General features: G+C 37.3%; 1 protein-coding gene across 1 annotated transcript in view; it reads left to right on the forward strand.

The window, feature by feature from the left end:
- The window catches only part of LOC102583020 (probable sodium/metabolite cotransporter BASS4, chloroplastic), a 48,665-nt gene that overhangs the window by 7,065 nt on the left and 19,936 nt on the right, over window positions 1-21,664 (forward strand). Inside the window, exons 2-8 of the mRNA XM_006359666.2 lie at window positions 4,123-4,222; window positions 8,350-8,457; window positions 8,525-8,592; window positions 14,372-14,450; window positions 16,892-16,950; window positions 17,053-17,121; window positions 20,020-20,133. Of these exons, the coding sequence (XP_006359728.1) occupies window positions 4,123-4,222; window positions 8,350-8,457; window positions 8,525-8,592; window positions 14,372-14,450; window positions 16,892-16,950; window positions 17,053-17,121; window positions 20,020-20,133 (597 nt within the window). The remainder of the gene's footprint in view (window positions 1-4,122; window positions 4,223-8,349; window positions 8,458-8,524; window positions 8,593-14,371; window positions 14,451-16,891; window positions 16,951-17,052; window positions 17,122-20,019; window positions 20,134-21,664) is intronic.

The raw sequence follows: 21,664 nt of genomic DNA on the forward strand, positions 1-21,664 counted from the left end.
CGTTTGTAGTGATAGGCATCAACGTTTCAAATTCCTCCATGACTGCTTGTACTTGTCCCAAGTAAGTAGACATATCAGATTCTTGTTTCTTTAAGTTGGTCATCCGAGATATCACATCATAGAATCGAGCTATGTCATTAGTGTATAAAGCACGCGCCTTTTCCCAAACTAAATAACATGTCTGGAATGGGCGAAACAAGGACATCAACTTAGAATCAATAGAGCGCCAAAGGAGACTACATAATTGGGCATCCACTTTCTCCCATTGTGCTTTGGCCTTTGCACCTTCGTCACTAGACTTTGTCTTTTCATCTACAACGCAAGCATTGTTTGTTAAGTGATCTTGAACACCTTGACCCTTACACCACAACTCAACTGAAGAAGCCCAAGCTAGATAGTTTGAACTTCCCATTAATGGTTCTGAAGTGATTGTAAGGCTTGAACTTCCAATCCCCATATTTTTGGAGCCAAAAACATCACACCCGAAAGACATTTTTCGAAATTTGACTTGAATAGAGTAAGAAACTCGCTGGAAACTGCCGGAATCTACCCATAGTGGCCTGAAATTTTTTATTTCGCTGGAAACTGCCTGAAAATCACCGGAACCCTAATTCCGGTGATCGGATCTAGAGACAACTGAATGGGTTCTGGTCGGAAATACTGGGCGACCCCAACAGAAGAAAACAACTCGAAAAAAGATGACCGGAACAGTACTCACGCGCCGGCGCGTGAACAGATCTCGCCGGAAAACTTCCACCTCTGATCGGCGCGTGGGGGCGCGTGGGGGGTTGTTTTCCGGTGGAAATTCTTGGGGTTCGGTCGCCTGAGCTTCCCGAGCCTCGTGATGGTGTTGTCTTTCGCACAACACCTTCAGAACGAAAGATGACACAAATCAGTCCCAACCGTCGTCGCCGGAATTTGACACGGTGACTTGAAGTTTCTCACCAATGCTCTGATACCATGTGAGAAATATATGGGAAAAATAATATTGAATTGTGTATCTAAATTGTTACATTGAGACCCTATTTATAGACAATACATATACATTGAAATCCTTTTCTAACTAGGATTCCTATTCCTATTCCTCTTCCTATTCTAAATAGGAATATATACATATTTCTATTCTAACAGAAAATATGCTTGAATTTCTTTATAATGGTCAAGTTTGTGAAACTTGTCAGTAGGGAAAGAAAACAATACAGTCATTTCAAGCAAATCAAGTATGAAGAGCTAACCAAAAACTTCAGCTCATTCATATGGACATTTGTGGCCCAATGAAAACAGATTCCATGAGTGGTAACAAATATTTTCTCCTCTGTATTGATGACTGCACCCTGTATGTGTTGAGTTTATTTCATGAAGTTAAAGAGTGAAGTCTTTAATGTTTTTAAACAGTTTAAAGCAGGAGTAGAAACTTAATGTAATCTCACTGTTAAAGCTTTAAGGTCTGACAATTGGGGGAGGAGAATATACTTTTGCTCAGTTTGTAGAGTTTTGTAATACCACAAGTATAGAACGCCAATTGGCATCACCATACACGCCACAACAAAATGACGTGCTTGAAAGGAAGAATATGACTGTAAAGGAGATGGCCAAGTGTTTTTTGCTTGAAAAAAGATCCCAAATCAGTTTTGGACAAAGGCCGTTAATACCTCAGTATATTTGCTGAACATATTGCCCACTAAGGCCTTGTAGGACATGACTCCAGATGACGCTTGATGTGCGACAAATCATCAATAAACCATCCTCGACTCTTTGGGTGTATATGTTATTATCAGGTTCCTGTACCTAAGAGGAGTAAGCTAGACAACAAGACTTAGAAGGGCATATTTATGGGCTATGGTTCATCATCCAAAGGCTATAATATTTTCTGTTTGAAGATAGAAAAACTAGTTCTCAGCATAGAAGTGAAGTTTGATGAAGTAGCTACTTAGGATTGGAAAAATCAGGAGACCTCTTTCCTGATTTATTTTTAAAAGAGCAACCTCAACTTGCGGAAGATGAACTAGTGGATGACGTACCAGTGCAGTGAACCAGAACCTTAAAAGACGTCTATCGGTGGTGTAGTTTGGTTATATCTAAACCAACAAGCTATGGTGAAGCACAAGATTCCCAGGCATGGAGGAGAGCTATGCAAGCCGAATTAGACATGATCGAGAAGAATGGAACCTAGCAACTCATTGACTGGCCTAGAAATCTCAAGATGGTTGGTGTAAAATGGATTTTCATGACAAAACTCAATCATGATGGCTCAATTTGCAAACATAAGACTAGATTGGTGGTGAAGGGACAAGCACAACAGTATAGTGTAGTTTTTCATTTCCTAGAAAAGAGGATTAGGTATGTCTCTTAACGAAGGCCTTGTATGACCTAAAACAGGCCTGGCACGAAAGGATGGACAATCAGCTCATCCAACTTGGCTTCAGTAGAAGTCAAAGTGAAGTTATTTTGTATGTGAAGTTCATTGGAGGTGAGTCCTTAGTTCCAATTTATGTGGATGACATGGTTGTGACTGGAAGCAAAATTGAACTAATCCAAAGGTTCAAGGATGAAATGGAGAGTCTTTGAAATGATTGATCTTGGAGTCATGAAGTACTTCCTTGGCATGTCATTGCTGCAGTCCAATGATGGATTTTTTATATGCAAGCAGAAATGCATTTCGGATATTCTAAATAGGTTCAAATGCAAGACTGCAAACCTGTGAGTACTCCAATTTCTACTGGTGTGAAGCTTGGCAAGGATGAAGATTTTGAAAAAGTGGATGACAATATGTATAGAAGCTTAATTGGCAGCCTTCTATATCTAACCACAAGCCGACCTGACATTATATTTGTTGTAAGTTTGCTCTCTTGGTTCATGCATTTGCCTAGAGACACACTTCACAGCCGTTAAAAGAGTATTTAGGTATATAAAAGGAACCATCAAGTTTGGATTTTTTTTCCAGCATCTGCAGAAGTGACCATAAATCTGGTTGGTTACTCTGCTAGTGATTGGGGTGGCTGCATTGATGATTCCAGAAGCACTTCTGGATATCTGTTTTGTTTGGGCACAAGTTATTTTAGTTGGAGCTCTAGGAAACAAGAAACTACAGCTCAATCAATAGCAAAAGCTAAGTACGTTGCTGTTGCATCTGCTGTGAACCAAACTATCTCGCTAAGGAAGACGTTGAAGGACTTGGGCCATGAACAAACAGAAGCTACCAGGATCATATGTGATAACAAGTCAGCAATTTCAATCTAAAAAATATCCAGTATTTCATGGTCAAACTAAGCACATTTCATTTTATTAGAGAAGTCCAACAATTTAATGAACTGTTGCTTGTTCATCCGAGAACCAGCTAGCTGACATTTTCACTAAGTTACTGCCACAGGAAAGGTTTGAAAATCTGGGGTAAAGAATTGGTGTTTGTCACAAAAATGCCAAGGAGGAGTGTTAGACAATTGACATTTTTACTTCCAGCTTATTGTTTTTACTGTTTTTTGCTTATTTCAGTTTACTGCATTCCTATTTTCTAGGAAAAGACTTGGTCAAATTTAGTTGCTTAAATATTTAAAGATAGTGATCCTTTATGGCTGTTAGTTGTACGTTTTCTTATTCAGATTTTCATCAACTAATACGTATTTGTCAAAACATAAACTCTTCTAAAACTGAATGAAGTATAAAAGCACAAAGAACTCATTATAATTCCAGCATATCGTTAATGAGTTCTTTGTGTTTTTATACTTCATTCAGTTTTAGGAGAGTTTATGTTTTAACAGAGAATATATTTTAGACATGTTTGCTATTTCGTAGTAAGTCCTATGCATTTTAGGAGTGTTTTCGCCTTCCAGAGATTTTTAGGTTTTAGAAAATATAGAGAACTTCAATCACTTTTTATTTGTGTTTCTATAATATTAGCATGAGATGAGTTTACATGTAGTAACTAGTAACATGGTCAGTCATATAGCTGACCCCAACTTATTTGGAACTGAGCGTAGTTGTGTATGATCTATATGATAAAAGAGTTGTGTATTTGAAATTAATTTGGTGTTCAAAACTGCAGAAATCAACTTTAGATGGTTAATTTTGAATGAAGGGAGTAGGTTACGTTTCTTTGCTGATAAGATTTATGGTATTTTTCAGGGAAATGGTTGTGGAGACAATCTTCCACGGGCTACTGCAAAAAACTCTGATTGGGTAAAACCACTTTCTGGTTTTGTATCCAACAATTTTTTGCCTTTAGGTCAGCTTATCCAATCTTCCTTGAGAGAATTTTGATATTGTGGACTGGATTTCAGATTGATATATTGTTTTTCAAGCTAGACGATGATGTGTGGCTTGGATTGAAGGGGAACTTTTGGAACATTATCTACCTTAATTGTTTAGTCTCGGCAGTGAATTTCGTAACTTTTGACCTGTCAATTTTGAAGAAACATATCTTGATGGTTTCTTAAGTGCACCAATTTTGCTCTTTGTTTTTTTCTTCCAGTTTCTTACATGAACTTAGAAAGTCATGCATTGGAACATTACGTACTTCTTTAGAATAGTTTCTGGGAATTTCTTAACACGGGTTTATGGACTCGGAATATTGTGTGTATTACCCAGTTAGTGAATCATAGGTGGTTCATTTACCTTTTGTGATAATGATTCATAGGTTGTGCTTAAGAGGATATATTTCTGGGAATGAGGTACATTTTAACAATTTGAGTCTCTCCGTAGACAGATGATTAAGTTGGATGATGTATCAAAGGATTTTTCATTTGTATATATCTTTGAGTCTTAAAATTTTTCATTTTTCATTTTTCATTTTAATGTTTTTGTCTACTTAACAAGTGCCTAGCCTTAGGTTAGGAATAATATTTCAGAAGTCAAGAAATTTGACCTTTTACAGTTCAGTGGCTCACAAGCTTTCAACATGCTACATTCTAACTCAAGAGGAGGTTTTATCGAGAGATGCACTAGTCTTAATCGTGCAGTGTCTGTGCATGATGTGCCTTAGTTTCTGGTGTCTTCTAGTGGTTTTCTCCATATCTCCAGCACTACAACAACAACATATCCAATGTAATTCTACAAGCGGGTCTAGGGTGGGTGGATGTACACATATTTCACCTTACCTTTGGTGGGGTAGAGAGATTGTTTTCGTCTTTCCCGTACACCCTCGGGTCAAAAGAGAAGTTTTCGAAGGGTCACAAGAAAAATATGACAGCAAAATAACAAGATACCAAGCACACGAAGTAATGGATAATAATACACATTGAAGAATACAAACAACGTGATTACTGAATAACACTACTAATAAGGAGAAGTGTAAGCTGCCTCTCTTGCATAAAGTGCGACAACACTCAGTTACCTACTAGCCTTCTACCATAAATTCTCGACCTCCATTCCTTCCTATCTAGGGTCATGTCCTTAGTAAGTTAAAGTTGTGCCACGTCCTGTCTAATCAACTCGTTAACCCTCCCCCGTTCTTCTTCGGCCTACCTCTACATCTCCCAACTCCTACTACAACTAACCTCTCACATCTCCTTAATGGCGCATCCGCACACCTCCTATTCACACGCCTGAACCATTTTAGTCTTGCTTCCTCAGCTTGTCCGCTACGAAGGCCACTCCCAACTTGCCCCGTATAACTTCGTTCCTAATCATATCTCTTCTAGTATGGCCACACATTCATCTGGGCGTTCTTGATTGGCCAGCACTCTGCCCCATACACCAATGTTGGTCTAATTACCACTTTATGGAACTTACATTTGGGCCTTTGTGACACATTCTTATCACACAATACACTAGATATGAGCCTCCATTTCGTCCATCCCCGTCCAATACGATGGTTTTTGAACCATGAGTTTTGCCCTATTATAACATGTTTTCTTGGTTTGCCAAAAAGAGAAAAGAAAAAGAAAATGAAAAAGAAAAAGAAAAGAAAGAAACCTCTATTAATACCGTTCAATCAACTATTCTTCAATCCCTATTTAGTTAGGATCCATTGTATGAATCTTTTGTATCCAATTCACTGTATTCAGGTCTCTTACTATATTCAAAAGGATTTGTAATAGTTTGACTATCTTTACTGTCAACCTAACACAATCACCCTTTTGTTTGTGTTTGGGACTGGTTATGCCTGGAGAAAGCTCACATAAGAGGAAGTTGCAAGACAAATTAGCAATCAAATAAAATGCTGAAGGAGGTTAGTAATAGTGTAGTGCATATGTGTACAGTAACATAAACTTGTTTATAGCTACATATCCTACACGAATTTTGTACGAGTATTCAGGACGAATAAATGCAGTAGGAATAAATCAGATTGTTTGTGGTAGGTCTGATTCTTGGATATATATACTAGTGTTACCTTATCAAAAAAATTGTCCAAATGACGACCGGTTTGAACCACTGGAAACTAGACTCAAAAGGATTACAGTTTTTGTTCATAAATCATCTCCAAATTCGTTATATATTAGGAGATATGCTCTTGTGAATGTGAAGTCATGCCATGCGTTATTTGAACATTTCTTCCCCCCCAACTCTTTCCAAACCAAATCCAAGATACTTCTCCCACACCTAACATCCTTATAGCCCACCAAACCACATTGCAACTATATTCTCATATTCAAATGATATTATTCTCATATTCAGATGATATTATTCTCATTTGTAGCAATTGTTGGCATGCAAATAAATTCGTTAACGTACTTTAAGGAGTTAAAAGCTTAGGAAATTATTCCAGGTTGTTACACGTCAGGACCTGGAGCATTATCGTTTGCGCAACTCATAATGATATTAGAGGCCACTTGTTCTTCGAATGGTCTCTGTAATAATTTCTTTCCTCCTCTATTTTAGGTTGATCTCCCAAACAGTAGCTAGGTCTCCAATCAATTGTTTCTGAATGATGGTTCTTGTAGTAGCTGAGAATTTCCCCTTTTATAATCTTCTATCACCTCATCCTCCACTATCAACTTGCCAATTTGGTCGTACCTTCTGTGTGCATTTGCCATTTTTTTATTTCGTACTCCTGTCACCCTTTTTCAACCAATTAATCCTGGATTTTTTGTCTCTAATGTATTTACTCATACTTGGAAATATCCTCCAACTCCATTTGTAGCGTGGCCCTCCTTGATAATTATTCTTCCTGCAAAATCCTGCTTTTTTGTTCAAAATCCAGCTCCAACACTTAATATCTGGTTTGTTCTTATCAATGTTTCCGTAAGTGTCAGTATTCCACTCCTTCAGTTTGGCCTTTAATAACCCTCTTGGCAAGAATGAAATCTGGTCTGCCCTCAACACAGAAAGAAGTCACCAGTCTTTCACAAGGTCTAGGAATCCATCTACTTCTAGCCACCAATTTTCAAATTTGAAGTAGGAAGGTTTTTTCTCTCAATCCCCCCAGAGAAGCATAATAGAAGAACGATCTGATGATATCCTAGTAACTGAATAGGTATTGGGTAGTTGGAATAGAAGAATAATATGTTTTTTCTTCTTTCCTTGCTCTACTTTTTTCCTTACATTTTGTTTCTATAAGAATGAAATAGGTGATGTTTCAATCAAAGTAAAACTCAATTTTTCATTAGATGAAAGTTTGTGCTGCAGCTAATAAATTATAATAGAGCAAATACAAATAAAAGATGCCTTTAATCTGTATACAGCTGATGCCACATGTACTGTAATTTGGTAAGTGTAATAGCCTCACACACTTAAAACCTCCCCTTGGGGCATCAAGATGAAGCAGATTTCTCTGCATCCATAAACAGCATGTGCAGCTCCAGATCAACAGCATAAAATTGTCTGATTGTGATAAGAATTTATTTGTCTATGTTTTGTTGCTTTGTCCGTCTCTATCTGGCTCATTATCTTTTCAAGAGATTGAACATAACTAATTTGTCTTTTATTGAAGGCATTATGCCCAATGAGCTGATGCAGAAAGTGTTCCTGCACAGAGTTGGTTGGACTTTATGTGATATTGGAACAGTATTATGTACTATAAGGTTTAATGTTCTTGTAGGTCTTAACTATACCAATTGTGTTGTCATTTTGGTCACAGTGTCTACATAGCTCTTGAATGCTTTTACCATTTTGAGAAAGAACGAAAATTGAAATGGCTGTTAAAGGCATCAACTTCTGCCAGCCAAAATAACCATGACTCCTTAAGTGTGCACAACCGTAGAGTATACGGGCACTGGGATTGTTGATTACCATGAGTGATACCTGATTACACTAAAGTGTGTTGTTATCATGTAGGTCTTCTTGATATTCTGGAATGTTATTTCCGATGTGGATGTTATTACATATATCCTCTAAAATTCTGAATTATTTTATGCTTACTGATTGAAAGGATTTGTAGTACCAAAACTCATGCGTTCTCAATCACGTTTGCAGCTTTAATTGGTGGAGTAGCATTAGGGCTTGCTAATCCTACCCTTGGTTGTCTGGCTGATAGATATTATCTGTCCAAAATTAGCACCTTCGGCATATTTATAATCTCAGGTAGAGTTCTGGCTTTTCTCTTTGTCAATTTTGGTGCCCAGTAATTATTTATCTTCTTATGATACAGGGATTACATTGCGTAGTGATGAAGTAGGTGCTGCTGCTGAAGCTTGGCCTGTTGGGCTATTTGGTCTTGTATGAATTCAAACTCTTCTCTATGCCATTGTAAATTTTGTAGGTTCTCCTTGTCATCTCTGTCTTCTTTTTGTGTTCTTATAGCCGAATATAATGATAATGGAACTTGAACTGCTTTCACTGCTATTTTGGATATTAATTTGTACTTCAAAATTCTTCACTATGTATGATGTAAGAAACACCAGATTGAAACTGTCACGACCCAAATCTGAAGGGGTCTCATCGACACCTAGAAGGTTATGTCAATAGGAAAATTGTATCTCTTATGCTACTGAAAAAACTATCACTATAACCTTGAATATAACAAGTACTAGTAAGTGACAAAAAAATCTACCATAAAATCAAAATATACAACTCAATGTGATTTAAATTTAAAATGCACATTCTAGATCTCTAATAACTGATATCAATGAAAAAGTCTGTATAGCTGAAAATAGTTGACTCTAGCACCCCGAAGGAGCAGTGGGGCTCACCAAACTCTGGAAACACGGGCAGCTACTAACTCATCTGAAGAAGTAACTTCGAGTTTGCATAAAAACATAAGGGGGTGGGTCAATCTACTGACCCAGTGAGATAACCATCCATAACTGTTGGAATAAAAGTTAGAGAATAACATGTATGGAATACTGAATCTGAAAACTGAGTAACAACAAGTATTTGCTGAAAGTAAATCTGTTCACTTTACTGATTTTGTCTCTCTGTTTGTAGCTGAAATATCTTCTGACTCTGTATCTGAGATACACACATCTCAAGTATCTGAAACCACACCCACTAGGAATTCTATCCCGCTGGTCCGACCCCAACTAAGTTTCATATGCCTTGTATGTACATCATGAGGGTCTAACACCACCTCCACTCGGATAAGGTTGCTAGCATAATCTGAATTTACCATCTGTGAGTAGCATAATCTAATATCGTCATACCTCTGTGTACGTTATGTGATGATGCCTCACGGAGGAAAGCAAACACATCTACTCAGATCCTTCGAGCTTTCCCCCAAAATGTCATTTTCATCCAAAACATATGTATTTTATGGTGTGGCTTAGAACACTTGAACAATAGTTAGTTAAAAAGCATATAAAATATTTTTTCAAAAAATCCAAAATATACTTTCAAAAGTAATCATAAAAAATACATTATATGGAAAATCATAATTACAAAATCAAGCTAATCACTTATTAATTAAAGCTGAAAACACTTTGACAAAAACATGTAACTGTCCCCACATAAGCAAGGTCACAATACATATACTCAACATTTTTTGAAAACAACAACTTATTCATTCTGTCTTAAAACATGAACATTTTTATAAATTATGGAAAAATCAGTAACAGATCTTTCAACTCCTCCTGGCTTGACATTACTATGGTTTGATCTCACGACTTGTCTATAGCAAACCCTTCGAGAATCTATCAAGAATAAAATGAAACAGGTTATTTTTATATTAGATTTATCCTAGTGGTGTCTCTCAAAGACTAGGAAGATCTAAGTGAAGGCTGCTATTATTAATTAGTATTGCTTTATGCTTATATTGCAAGAATAAATAGAAGAATTTGTATGCATCTATGTACATGCATGCATGCAAGCAAGTGTGTTGAGACTTGAGAAAGGTGTTTTTCCATTAAAAAAAAGTTATAATTAAGTTAGAAGTAAAGGAGGGGGAGTTAGTGAATACTGACGGAGGTGTGAACTTGTAACATTGCAATTGGGTTTGAGGCGAGGTGGTTTTGGAGAGCTATATCTATTGTCGCTAAATAGGAGACCAAAGGTCAGTTAGATTTAATCCAGGAGCATTTTGGTAGCAGTTTGGTGTTTGATTCATTTGAGTCAGTTGCAGTGTTGCTTTTTTTAAAAAGAATTATGAAGTTTAAAGAATCTCTGTTCACTAGGTAATTGCTATGGCGATCGAGGAGTTTCTAGATTAGGTTCAAATTAAGTATGCTGCCAAAATAAAAAAATTAAGTTTATTTCTATTTTTTTTTTCTTTTGATAACCGAGAAATCCGTCTGTGACCCGCCCTTTGGACCAATCACAGCCTTCTAAACTCGGTGGATAATGGGCCCGCCCCTCTACCCTTCTCCACTTAAATACCGGGCTTCGCTTTGCATGGTGTGGGGCTTGAACCTGCGACCTAAGCCACAAATCCTCCACCTTTTGCCACTTGAGCTAGGCCTTGGGGGCAAGTTTATTTCTAATTTAATTAATACTAAATAGTAATATAATTACTAATTGTTATTAATTACTTTTTACACTTCAATCATAAGTGCCTTGTGAGTTAATAGTTTATTACTTCCCCTGTTTCAATTTATGTGAATCTATTTTAGTCCGTTCAAGAAATGCCCCCTTTCTAAATCTAAAAACAGTTTAATATAAACTTTTCATTTTACCCTTAATGAGACGCTTCTATGTCCATACAAATGTTCTTTTTTTTTTGGGTTAAAACAACAATTTATTTATTTAGTATTATGCATCGTTAACAAACATAAGTGGTTGCATTCCTGCTAGCACACCACTGTTTTGGCCAAATAAGATAGTTACAACCCAAATTACATAAAGGCTTTATATGCCTAGCAAAAGTAGTTCCATTTTTGACTGCTTCGTTAGTTTTCAAAACAAACAACCCCGGGGATGGGGAGTCCACAAAAAGTTGGTTCTTTGTTAGCTTTTGGCCTTTTTTGGCTATAGCCAAGTTAGCCACCTTGTTCTGCTCTCTAAATTCATGCCTAATTAGGAGGTTCCCTAGCTGGTGGAGCAACTCCCTGCATTCATGTTAAACGTTTGACTTTGAGTATTATTTTTCAATTGTAAAAGTTCAATCACCTCTTTTGTGTCTGTAGCAATCTCCAGTTGTTGCACCTGCACCTTATGAGCTAATCTAAGGTCATATGATAAGGAGTATAATTTTGTACCTAAAGCAGATTTCATATTAATACTTGCACTAAAACCTGATATCCATTCTCCTTTTTTTATCATGAAGAGAGACCTCCTATCCCACCCCTTTTTGTACTATGTGAATAGGAGCCATCAATGTTCAATTTTGGGCCAAATTTCGGAGGCTCCCATTTTCTAGAAGCATTGCAATTATCATATTTCCTATAAACTTCCTCATTCCAAACATAGAATGGAAAAGCCTGTTCCCAGTTAATCAAGTTGTTGATCTTTTTATTCTTAATTTTTCGACAACTGTTGAGCCAATCATTATCATTTGAGTCCTTGATATTTTGGATCTCTCTGGACAGACCTAGTTTCTCCCAATAATTTTTTGCAGCAGTGCTTTAAGACCACAAGTTTCAAAAGTCTCATTGTCAGTCAAATGTTATACTAGCATGTTTAAGACCACAAGTTCCGATAGTCTTTCATTTCTTTCTTAAACTTTGTGCTCATTCAAATAGGTTCACATAAATTGAAATGGATGAAGTATTTTTTATACCAGTATCCAGGTAAGCTACTGGTCCAAAACAGTTTTTTCCCGCTCCACATACGTCTCCTAATCTATTCAAATCAGTGAATATGAGGGTTGCTTACATCTATTGGACTGATCTCTAAAGATTATATTTTTGTCAAAGTCAACTCAAAAGGTCAAAACCCGAAACAAATTACATGAGTGGATTACCCATAAGCTAGAGAGTTCAAATCATTAATCAAAATATATACTTGACTTAGTTTACTTCGTCAAATCTCAATTTAGGTGATTTAATAACGTAGGGGTGAAAATTCACTTTAGAACACTATAAATCTCATGCTTCGATGATGTTAATCCACATTAATGATGATATAATCTCAAAAGGATGTTAGATACACTTACCCTAACGTAGTGGATAGATTTCCCTCGGGTCTCAACCACACACCCCATGTCCCAAAACATCTTACCAACCTATACAAAGTCTAGAAACGTGAAATGAGCGCAAATACTCAAAACGAGGGGTTGAGTTGTTACTTGTTACACCTCATAAATGATCCTTTTGTCTTCTCTCTCCCTGCATAAGCTGATTTATACTGTTGGGTATTCTGGCAATACACTCTTGACCAGTGTTCTTAAAGGCGAGTGCCTTTCGCCTTTGGCGACGAGGCGTGGCGTGGCGAGGTCAAAAGGGCGAGCCAAGGCGACTCGGTGACGTGGAATGGTGATGCAATAGGCGTCGCCTTTTTGATTTTTTTTTTTGAAAGTCTGAATTTTAATAATTAAAAGCCAAATTAGGGATTTTTTTGGGTATTTTTTCAAACTTGATGTCGCGACTGCTCCTTCTCATTTCGCGACTGGAAACTTGAAATCAATACCTCGACTGGAATTAGAGTTCGCGACGACTGTTGCTGCTGCGAGTTCGACTGGGAACTTGAAGTCGCGACTGCTGCTGCTGCGAGTTCACGACGACTGCTGCTGCGAGTTCTCTCTTCTCTTACGTGAGTCGTGACTTCTCTCTTCTCATCTTTTCTCGAATCTCTCTTCTCTTCTTTTGCTCTGTTTTTAGGACTCTCTCAGTCCCTCTGTTTTTTATTGTGAGGTCTAATTTCTGAAGAAGAACTGAAGCCACTGCCCACTGCCCACTGCCTACATTTAAAAAATAAATAAAAAAATAGACTTATTTATACTCATTAACCTAAATCTCTTATCTCGTTAGGGTTATGTTTTGAATTGAAATATTTGCTAATATATGTTATTGCTATTGAGATTTTGGATATTTATATATGCAATTAAATATTTTTAATTTTTGGTATTAATTGGCGCCACGATTCAAAAACTGCTCTCCTCGCCGCGTGGCGAGGCAGGCCCTTGTCGCTTTTTGTCGCCTCTCGCCATCCAAAACACTGCTCTCGACACAAGCATTTTTGCAAGGCCATTTTTTTGCTATGCACCTCTCTTGCAATGCAAGGAAGGGTTGTGCTGTCTAAATCCCTTCTTGCGAGGGGGATTGCGATGGACAATAGGTCATTGTAAATGGCCTTTGCATGCCCCTGCTGATGCTCTCACGCAATGAAGCTCGCGACTAAGATCCGGACTTTGCTCCAAGGCCTGAGCTCTCAATGGAGCACACGAAGGACTGGGGTATTCTGTTAGGGGTCGTTTGGTAGTTGATTAGAGTCATGTAGGTATTAGTAATACATGGATTAGTTATGAATTTATGTATTATTTTACGCAGGGATCAGTTATGCAGGGTTTAGTTATTCATTAATTAGCTATTCCATCTTCTATCCTGCATAAAATAATATATTGATTCCCTCATAACTTATGCATGTATTAGTTATGCAGGTTTCTAATTTGCAAACCAAACATTGTATTAATTTTATACATAGTAAAAGAAAGCTACCTAACATGTTATGCAGGATTTAATCATGAATAACTTACCAGCTGCCAAATGACCCCTTAATGGTTTGACAACTCTCCTTGCCCAGGTTCTCCTCACTCAATACGAGGTCACCATGAGTGAGGACTGGGAGCTGCGATGTCGGTTTTGCTTCTTTTGGTTACCTTGCCACGTCGAATCACATCCAACTAATACCATATTCATGTTATCATAACCTAATTCCTTCAGTACCCTCATGTCTGTCCATACACATTTTGTGGACACTTAAATCATTTCATGAGGTACTTAATATCAAAATTAATATTATAAATTTATGGGGCTTTACATTTTCTGTGAATGACTGCATCTGGATGGATCTATACCAATTTTCTTTGGCTCTTTTGGTATTATACTCAGGGAGGCTATAGCTTAATTTTGTTTTTGGATCATTTTATGTTTTATATTTAACTATTTCTAGCATATTCTTGTTGATGCAGGTTTCTATTTTGTTCTTCACTCCTTTTTTATCCAAGATTATTTTGCTGCTAAAGCTTCAACCTCAAGAATTTGTCACAGGTTAGACAACTAAAAATACTCAACCTTTCCATGTGGTAGGCATGCAATAACATTCTAAACACGCGGAAGGTGGGATGAAATGAGGAAGATGATTATGATAAGTGATTATTATTCATTAACGCTCCTTCAGAGAAAAACCCTGAATGTCATTAAAATACATCAAGATTAGTTGGTGTAGAGACTTCATTGTTCACTTTAAAGTGTCTCTGTATATATAGGCATACTGGCGTTTCTTATGGAACAGGAGTTGTATTACAAGCCATTAATCACACACGTAGACAGGGGGAGAGGGGGAAGGGAGGGAGAGAGAGAGAGAGAGTGAGAGAGAGAGAGAGAGAGAGAGAGGCTAATGTTTGTCAGTGTGGTGAAGGAGGGAGATGATCTCGAAACTCAGTTCTTTTTCGTGTTTATTACAAAGTTTGAAGGCCGTTGATATAGCAGTGTTAAGGCTTTTGAAATTTTCCTTTTTATCACTAAGCTGTAATTTCCACATTTTTTTTGAACTTGGTAACTTTTATATTATATCGCAGCAGTACATGGGTAGTACTTAACCTTATATACAGATGAACTTCAAACTCCACTGTTCTAAGTCTATATTGAGTCAAAAACATCAATTATAGAGACTGTTTCATTTAAGTATAATTGATTAAACCAAAAACCTAACAACAAAATGCAGTTAAGTTTAACTTTCTGCATACTATTCTCTATGCTCTCAAAATACCTAGAATTCCTCTCTTTCCAGGTTGCCCACCATATTGAAGTAGGGACAATTCTCCATATAGTTCTGTCTTTTGCTAGCACAGCTGCCTCCTCCCAGATTTTTAGAGCTTCAGTAATTCTCCTAGGCATAGTCTAGGATATGCCTTTGAGACTCAAGAATACCCTCCATAACTGTGGAGTAAATTTGCAGTGTAGAAATCGATGGCTAACAGGTTCTGATGTTTCCCCACATAGAACACACCTAGAACATAAGGTTATCCCCCTTTTCATTACATTATCCTGTGTCAGAGCTGCATCCTTAGCTAGCAACCATATAAAACATGAGACTTTATAAGGAATTCTGCATTTCCAAATTTGTTTCCATGGCCAGGTAGGAATCTGTTGACTTGGTTGCTCCATCAACGTGTAGGTTGCACCTACTTTAAATGTACCTTTGCTGCTTCCTTTCCATCATAATACATCCTCTGCTGCCAAGAGTCCATTGAAACTCTTCCCAGTCATGAGTTGTCTCCTGAAATGGAAATTCCAACCTTTTGTGGTCCAAATCTCTGCTATGCCCCTTTGTTGTGAGAGAAATAGGTTATATATGTCTGCGAAAAAGAGTTCCACATTACCCAACTCATGCCATTCTTTCTTCCAAAATTTGGTCTTGTTCCCATTCCCCACTTACACCTTGGAGTGGAGTTTGATTTCCTCCAATAGATCTCGTATGTATCTCATAAGCTGACTCCATAAGGTGAAGTCACATCCTTGGTCATCCAGCTATCTTCAGCCTCATATTTGGCACCTACCACTCTTTTCCACAGTAACTGATCTTCAATTGAGTACTTCCACAGCCACTTCATTCTGAGTGCTTTACATTGAAATTTCACTTTATTCTCAATCCCCCATTTTTCTTCCCAGTTGTCACAGATTTCCATTTTACTAGGTGAAATCTTTTCTTCTCTTTGTTACCTTGCCACAGGAACTTCCTTCTCATCCTATCCAAACTTTTGATGATACATGCTGGAATAGGAAAGAGTGACATCATGTATGTTGGCAAAGCATCAAGGACTGAGTTGATGAAGGTCAATCTCCCTCCCATAGATAGGTATTGTGTAGTTCATCTAGCCAATTTTTTCTCATACTTCTTTATCACACCATTCCAAATTTCAATACTTGGACTTTGCTCCAAAAGGCATGCCCAAGTAAGTTGTTGGCAAAGTGCCAACTTCACCACCAAGTATTGAGGCTATACAGTTCCTATGATTGACTTCATTAATGGGATACATGAAGCTTTTCCTCCAATTAATGTGCAAGCCAGATACCTCTTCAAATAAGACCAGAATCACCCTTAAATATTTCAATTGATCTTCCTCAGCTCCACAGAAGATGAGTGCATCATCAGCATATCACTTCAGGCTTTCTATTCCATCTCTGGACACATCAAAACCTTTCAACCATCCTCTTGTGTTCTAACTCAAAAGGAGTTACTTTTGGTTTTGGTACCTTCTTGGTACTTTGTCAATAAGCCTTTACCTTATCAAAAAAGAACTCAGAAGGAGTTACATTGATCTTATTCTAATTGTAAATGCATGTCTTTTAATCTACAGTTCTTATGAATAACCCTTTCTGTCTGGCCATAAAGAAAACCGAGTTCAGCATAAATTTCAGTGCATTTAAGTTTTTCCTCGTTGCACTATGGATCTGTTGATTATGGTTATAATTTTTTGGTTCCTCAGGGTTGGCCATATTTAGCTGTATGCCCACAACATTATCTAGTGGAGTGGCACTAACTCGTGTAAGTTGAATGTCCTATGTTATGAATGGTACTGCCTATGCAGAACCAAAAATGGAAAATAGTTGGTTGTTAAATTTGACTGCAGGTTTCACTTAAATACAGTTAGCAGGAGGAAACTCTGCTCTTGCGCTTGCGATGACTTTAATATCAAACCTTCTAGGCATTCTGATTGTAAGTTTTCCGAGCTATGAATCCGAATGTTGTAAATCCTTTCCATGCTATTAAGTTTCATGTCAATTATCATTATCTCCTTCACTTTTTTTTTTTTTGAAACTGGTAAGGTTGTATTCTTTAGCATAAGGGCATGCTGGCCACCACCAAAAAGTGTCAATTACAAACTTCCTATCAAATCTACAATTTGATCTGTATCTACTATACACAACTGTTTACACCAAAAAAGTAGAGATACTATACAATTCCATTTGACCTTGTGTATGGAATTGGATCTATTGTCGAAACATCTACTGTTCCTTTCCTTCCAAACTGACCACCATATACATGATGGTATTAACCTCCACCATCTCTTCTGGCTCTTGGTACCTCCTCTACTTACCCAGCTCTTCAACACGTTTGATGTACGTTCTGGCATTGTCCAATTCAGATTTGAGATGCTAAGGAACAAATTCCAAATTTGAGCAGTGTAATTACAGTGCAAGAAGAGGTGGCTGTTAGTTTCACTTGTCAAATTGAATACAAACACCTAGGGACCAGATGTCTACCCTTCTTCTGAAGTACTTCTTGTGTTAAACAAGCTCTCTTTATCACTAGCCAAGTGAAGCATTTCACTTTTGTAGGAATATCCCCCTTCCAAAAATAGTTCCAGAGGTGTTTTGGTCTCCCTGCCATCACCTGGAGACCTCTTCTGTAAGCACTGTTGACTGAGAAAAGGCCATCTTTGCTGTGCTTCCACAACATCCTGTCTGTGGCATTTGCGTTGATGGTCACTCCGCCTAGCATCCCTAATATCTCAGCCACCCTTTCCACCTCCCAATCATTGAGAAGTCTTCTAAAAACTAGATCCCAGCCCTGTTCAGTCCAGCAATCACCAACATTGGCATCAGGATTTCCACAAATTTGAAAGAGATCTGGAAAGAGATCTCTAAGAGGGGATTGGTCTATCCAAACATCCTTCCAAAATTTTGTTTTAGTGCCACTTCCCACCTTGATATATAAATTTGTCTCCATTTGTGACCACAAGTTTCTAATTGATCTCCATGCACCCACACCATAAGGTTCTGTTGTGATCTCTGTACACCAAGGGTTTAACTCACCATATTTTGCTATGATCACCTCTTTCCAGAGGGAATTTCTCTCTTCAGTGTACCTCCACAAACTCATTCACGATCTATCATTACGCAGTCTACTCCAGATTATTCGTTTTAAACAGTTACCCTTGCCAGTCACACCCATTAACTGCAACTTATACGAGTGTCACCTATGACGGAAAAAAATCAATTTTTCTTGGTACTTCATTTAACAAATACAATTGATCTCAAATGACAAACAAACAAAATCAAGTGGTTTTGTTGAACGCAACAGAGCTTGAGAGCACAAATCTTAGATTTGGTACTCCAAAATAAAATGAGTCAATGATGAAGAATTTATAGATCGGACAGGGCCCAAAAGACGTGACTCATAGTAATAATCATTCTAGTCACCCAAAGCAATCCTGAGACTGCTTCAAAAAGTACCAATATCACTCTAATGTAGCTTATCTGTTCTTCTACAGGATCACAAAGGATGATGGTATCATCTGCGTAGAGCATATGACCAATTTCTCTTTCTTCCCCCCTCTGCTTCCCACTTTGAAGCCTTTGATCCATCTATTTTGTGTAGCAATCCTCATCATAGCATTAAATCCCTCCATTGCTAGGATGAACAGGAAAGGGGAGAGAGGATCACCCTGTCTCAGTCCCCTTTCTGATTCAAAAAAACCCATAGGTTCTCCATTCACAAGCACAGAGAACTTGATAGTTTTGATGGATGTCTCAATCCACTTCAGCCATTTGTCCCCAAAGCCCATCTGGCTAAGGATATTTAAGAGAAAAGACCAATTTACATGGTCAAAAGCCTTTTGGATATCCAGTTTGCACATTAAGCCTGGGCTTCCTTCCTTTATTCTGGAGTCAATGCATTCACTAACTATGAGTGCAGCATCCATGATTTGTCTCCCCTTCACAAAAGCCATCTGATGTTTGTTGATCAATTTATCCAGCACTTGCTTCAGTCTTTCAGCCAACAGCCTAGCAATGAGTTTGTAGACACCCCCTACTAAGCTGATTGGTCTAAAATCCTTCCCTTCACTTTATCTGTACATAACACTAGCAAAGTTGGCTGTCTTATTTTATGGCATGTTTTTTCCTGTCCAATCGTACTCATGCAACTTTGATAGAAGTTTTGGACTATTGTTCCATGAAATGCTTGAATTTCTGTGAAAGAAGATGATTCTTTATTAAAGCTTCAAGAATTCATCTTTTGTGGTGAGTTGCTTAAATTAATCCCAAGTTTCCTGCTAGTCAAGTCTTCCTTTTGCATTTTATAATAATAGATTCTTTCTTAAGGAAATCTGTAGTATTTGGGTGCCTTATAATTGTTGAACCATTTATCTTCATGTTTCTCACCACTCCTTGAAGTTTTCTCATAGAAACACAAATTTGGAATAAGTATATCCGAGAACGTTCAGGTGTCAACTGGTATTAGATGTTCTTCCTTTTTCATAAAACCTTTCTCGTTATATGTATATGTTTCTTGAAAGTAGTCAATGTCACCTTCTTGTGCAAGGGAATTAACTTCTTGTGTTAATACCATATTGAAATATCCTTTACCTTTTGAAATGAAGCAGGAGTTGAAACCAACATGGCAATCAAGATTTATTTTTTGATTATTTATTTTTATTTACAGTAGAGCAATTGATGGTGACTGTTGAAACAAAAGGATTGATATACTCATCTGCTTCATTTGATACGCATAAGATAAATTCCACTTAATTCCATATTTAAGCTTGGACAATTTTTGCCTCACTACTTTCTGCACTTTAAACTATTCTTTTTATTCTCAATGTCGTTCTAGGTACCTTTTTCGATCTCCAAGCTCATAGCTTCTGGTGTTGGTGTGTCTGTTCCAGCCGAGCAGTTGTTCAGAAGCCTTGTTCTCACACTTCTAGTTCCTCTTATCATAGGGAAGGTATTAACAGAAATCATACCATTCATCATACCCTGTTGAAAAAATTAGAAGTTCTTTTATGACTCCACAAGTTCTTGATAGACGATCTTTAATGCAACCATCTTTTAAAGGTTAAGCAACAAGTAGTCTAGTCTAGCCACTACAATGTTGTAGTTTCTTTACTCTCGTCAGTGTCGCATTGATTTTATTTTCTAGGAATTTCTAGTATAATTTATTTTCAATTGGCACGAACCATACTCAACAGTCATCATGCTCTGACCATATATGATCATTATATGGGTGATGGTTTGGGGAGGGGGTTGTTCATATCTTAGTTTACTTCTAATTCAGCTTGTATCATGTTGGACAAGTTCTAGCCTATGGCTTACCTTCTGAGCTTCCCCCATCTCTCCTGAGTTTCCTTTTTTTTTTCTTTTTTTTTTTTGAAATCGGCTACTTTAAAATCTTTTCTTCTTATATGCATTGTTTCAATGATGTCTTCACTTCTACATTTACTATGGACAATCCAATATGATGAGATAATAAATGTTTGGTTAATCAAGTTGGTTTGTTCCGGAAAGCTAGGGAGAGACTATAACGCTTTAGAAAGATGAGAAATATTTCCAAGAATACATAACATTTCTCATAATATTTATGCACTTTATCTCCAAATACTGGAGACCTGCTGCAGGAATCCCATGTGTAGGTGACAAATGGACCAATTTCAATCTGCTTTCAACTTCCTGTTAGCAGTTTTAGCCAAACATTTTCTTATTGTGGAGAGAATATAGTTCTCCTGAGAAGGAATAAAGATAGTGTAGTATCTTTTCCTTGGTTTGGTGTTTTGTGCTGGCTAAAAAGGAGATCAAGAGGACCGGCATGTGGTTACCCCCACAAGTGCATAACACAATAAACCTTATAATAGTAACCCTTATCTAGTGTTTAGCATGCAAAGTCAGTAAGTTAGGTATCTCCTAAGTGATTGATCTTCCAAATAGGGCATTTCACCACACAACTTGATCGGTCTACGGGTGTATACTTTACTAACCCTTACCCTTGACCCAAGAATAGCCCTCACATCTTTAGGTTAGGCTATTAGATAGCGGATTATCAATGCTATCTCTGTTGTTTAATCTGTATTCCCATTTGTTACTTTTTTGGTCGGGCAAGTATGAATAAGATGAGTTCTAACATTGCGTACCGTTAAAAAGTAATCAAAACGAAGAGATCAACAATACATGCATAAACACTATTTAAGGATTACTTAATTATTAGGTCTACATTGTTAATTACTCTTGGTTCCCACAACCCTAGTTGTGGATTTAGCTACTCATGCTTTTATAATCACAATTCATAATAAGTTGGTTAAAATAAATCATGAACTTACAATGCGAGTAATTTAAGTTTGGAATCTTAAATTGATGAACAAAAGCTATATTAAAAACCAAAACTTCAAGAATTAAATGGACAAAGTGTTCCCAAGTTAATTCTGAAAAGCCAAAATAAAAGTATCCAATTGTCTAACACACTAAAAAATGAAAAATACAACTAA

Source organism: Solanum tuberosum, unplaced genomic scaffold (assembly GCF_000226075.1).
Source record: "Solanum tuberosum cultivar DM 1-3 516 R44 unplaced genomic scaffold, SolTub_3.0 scf00304, whole genome shotgun sequence".
Lineage (NCBI taxonomy): Eukaryota > Viridiplantae > Streptophyta > Magnoliopsida > Solanales > Solanaceae > Solanum > Solanum tuberosum.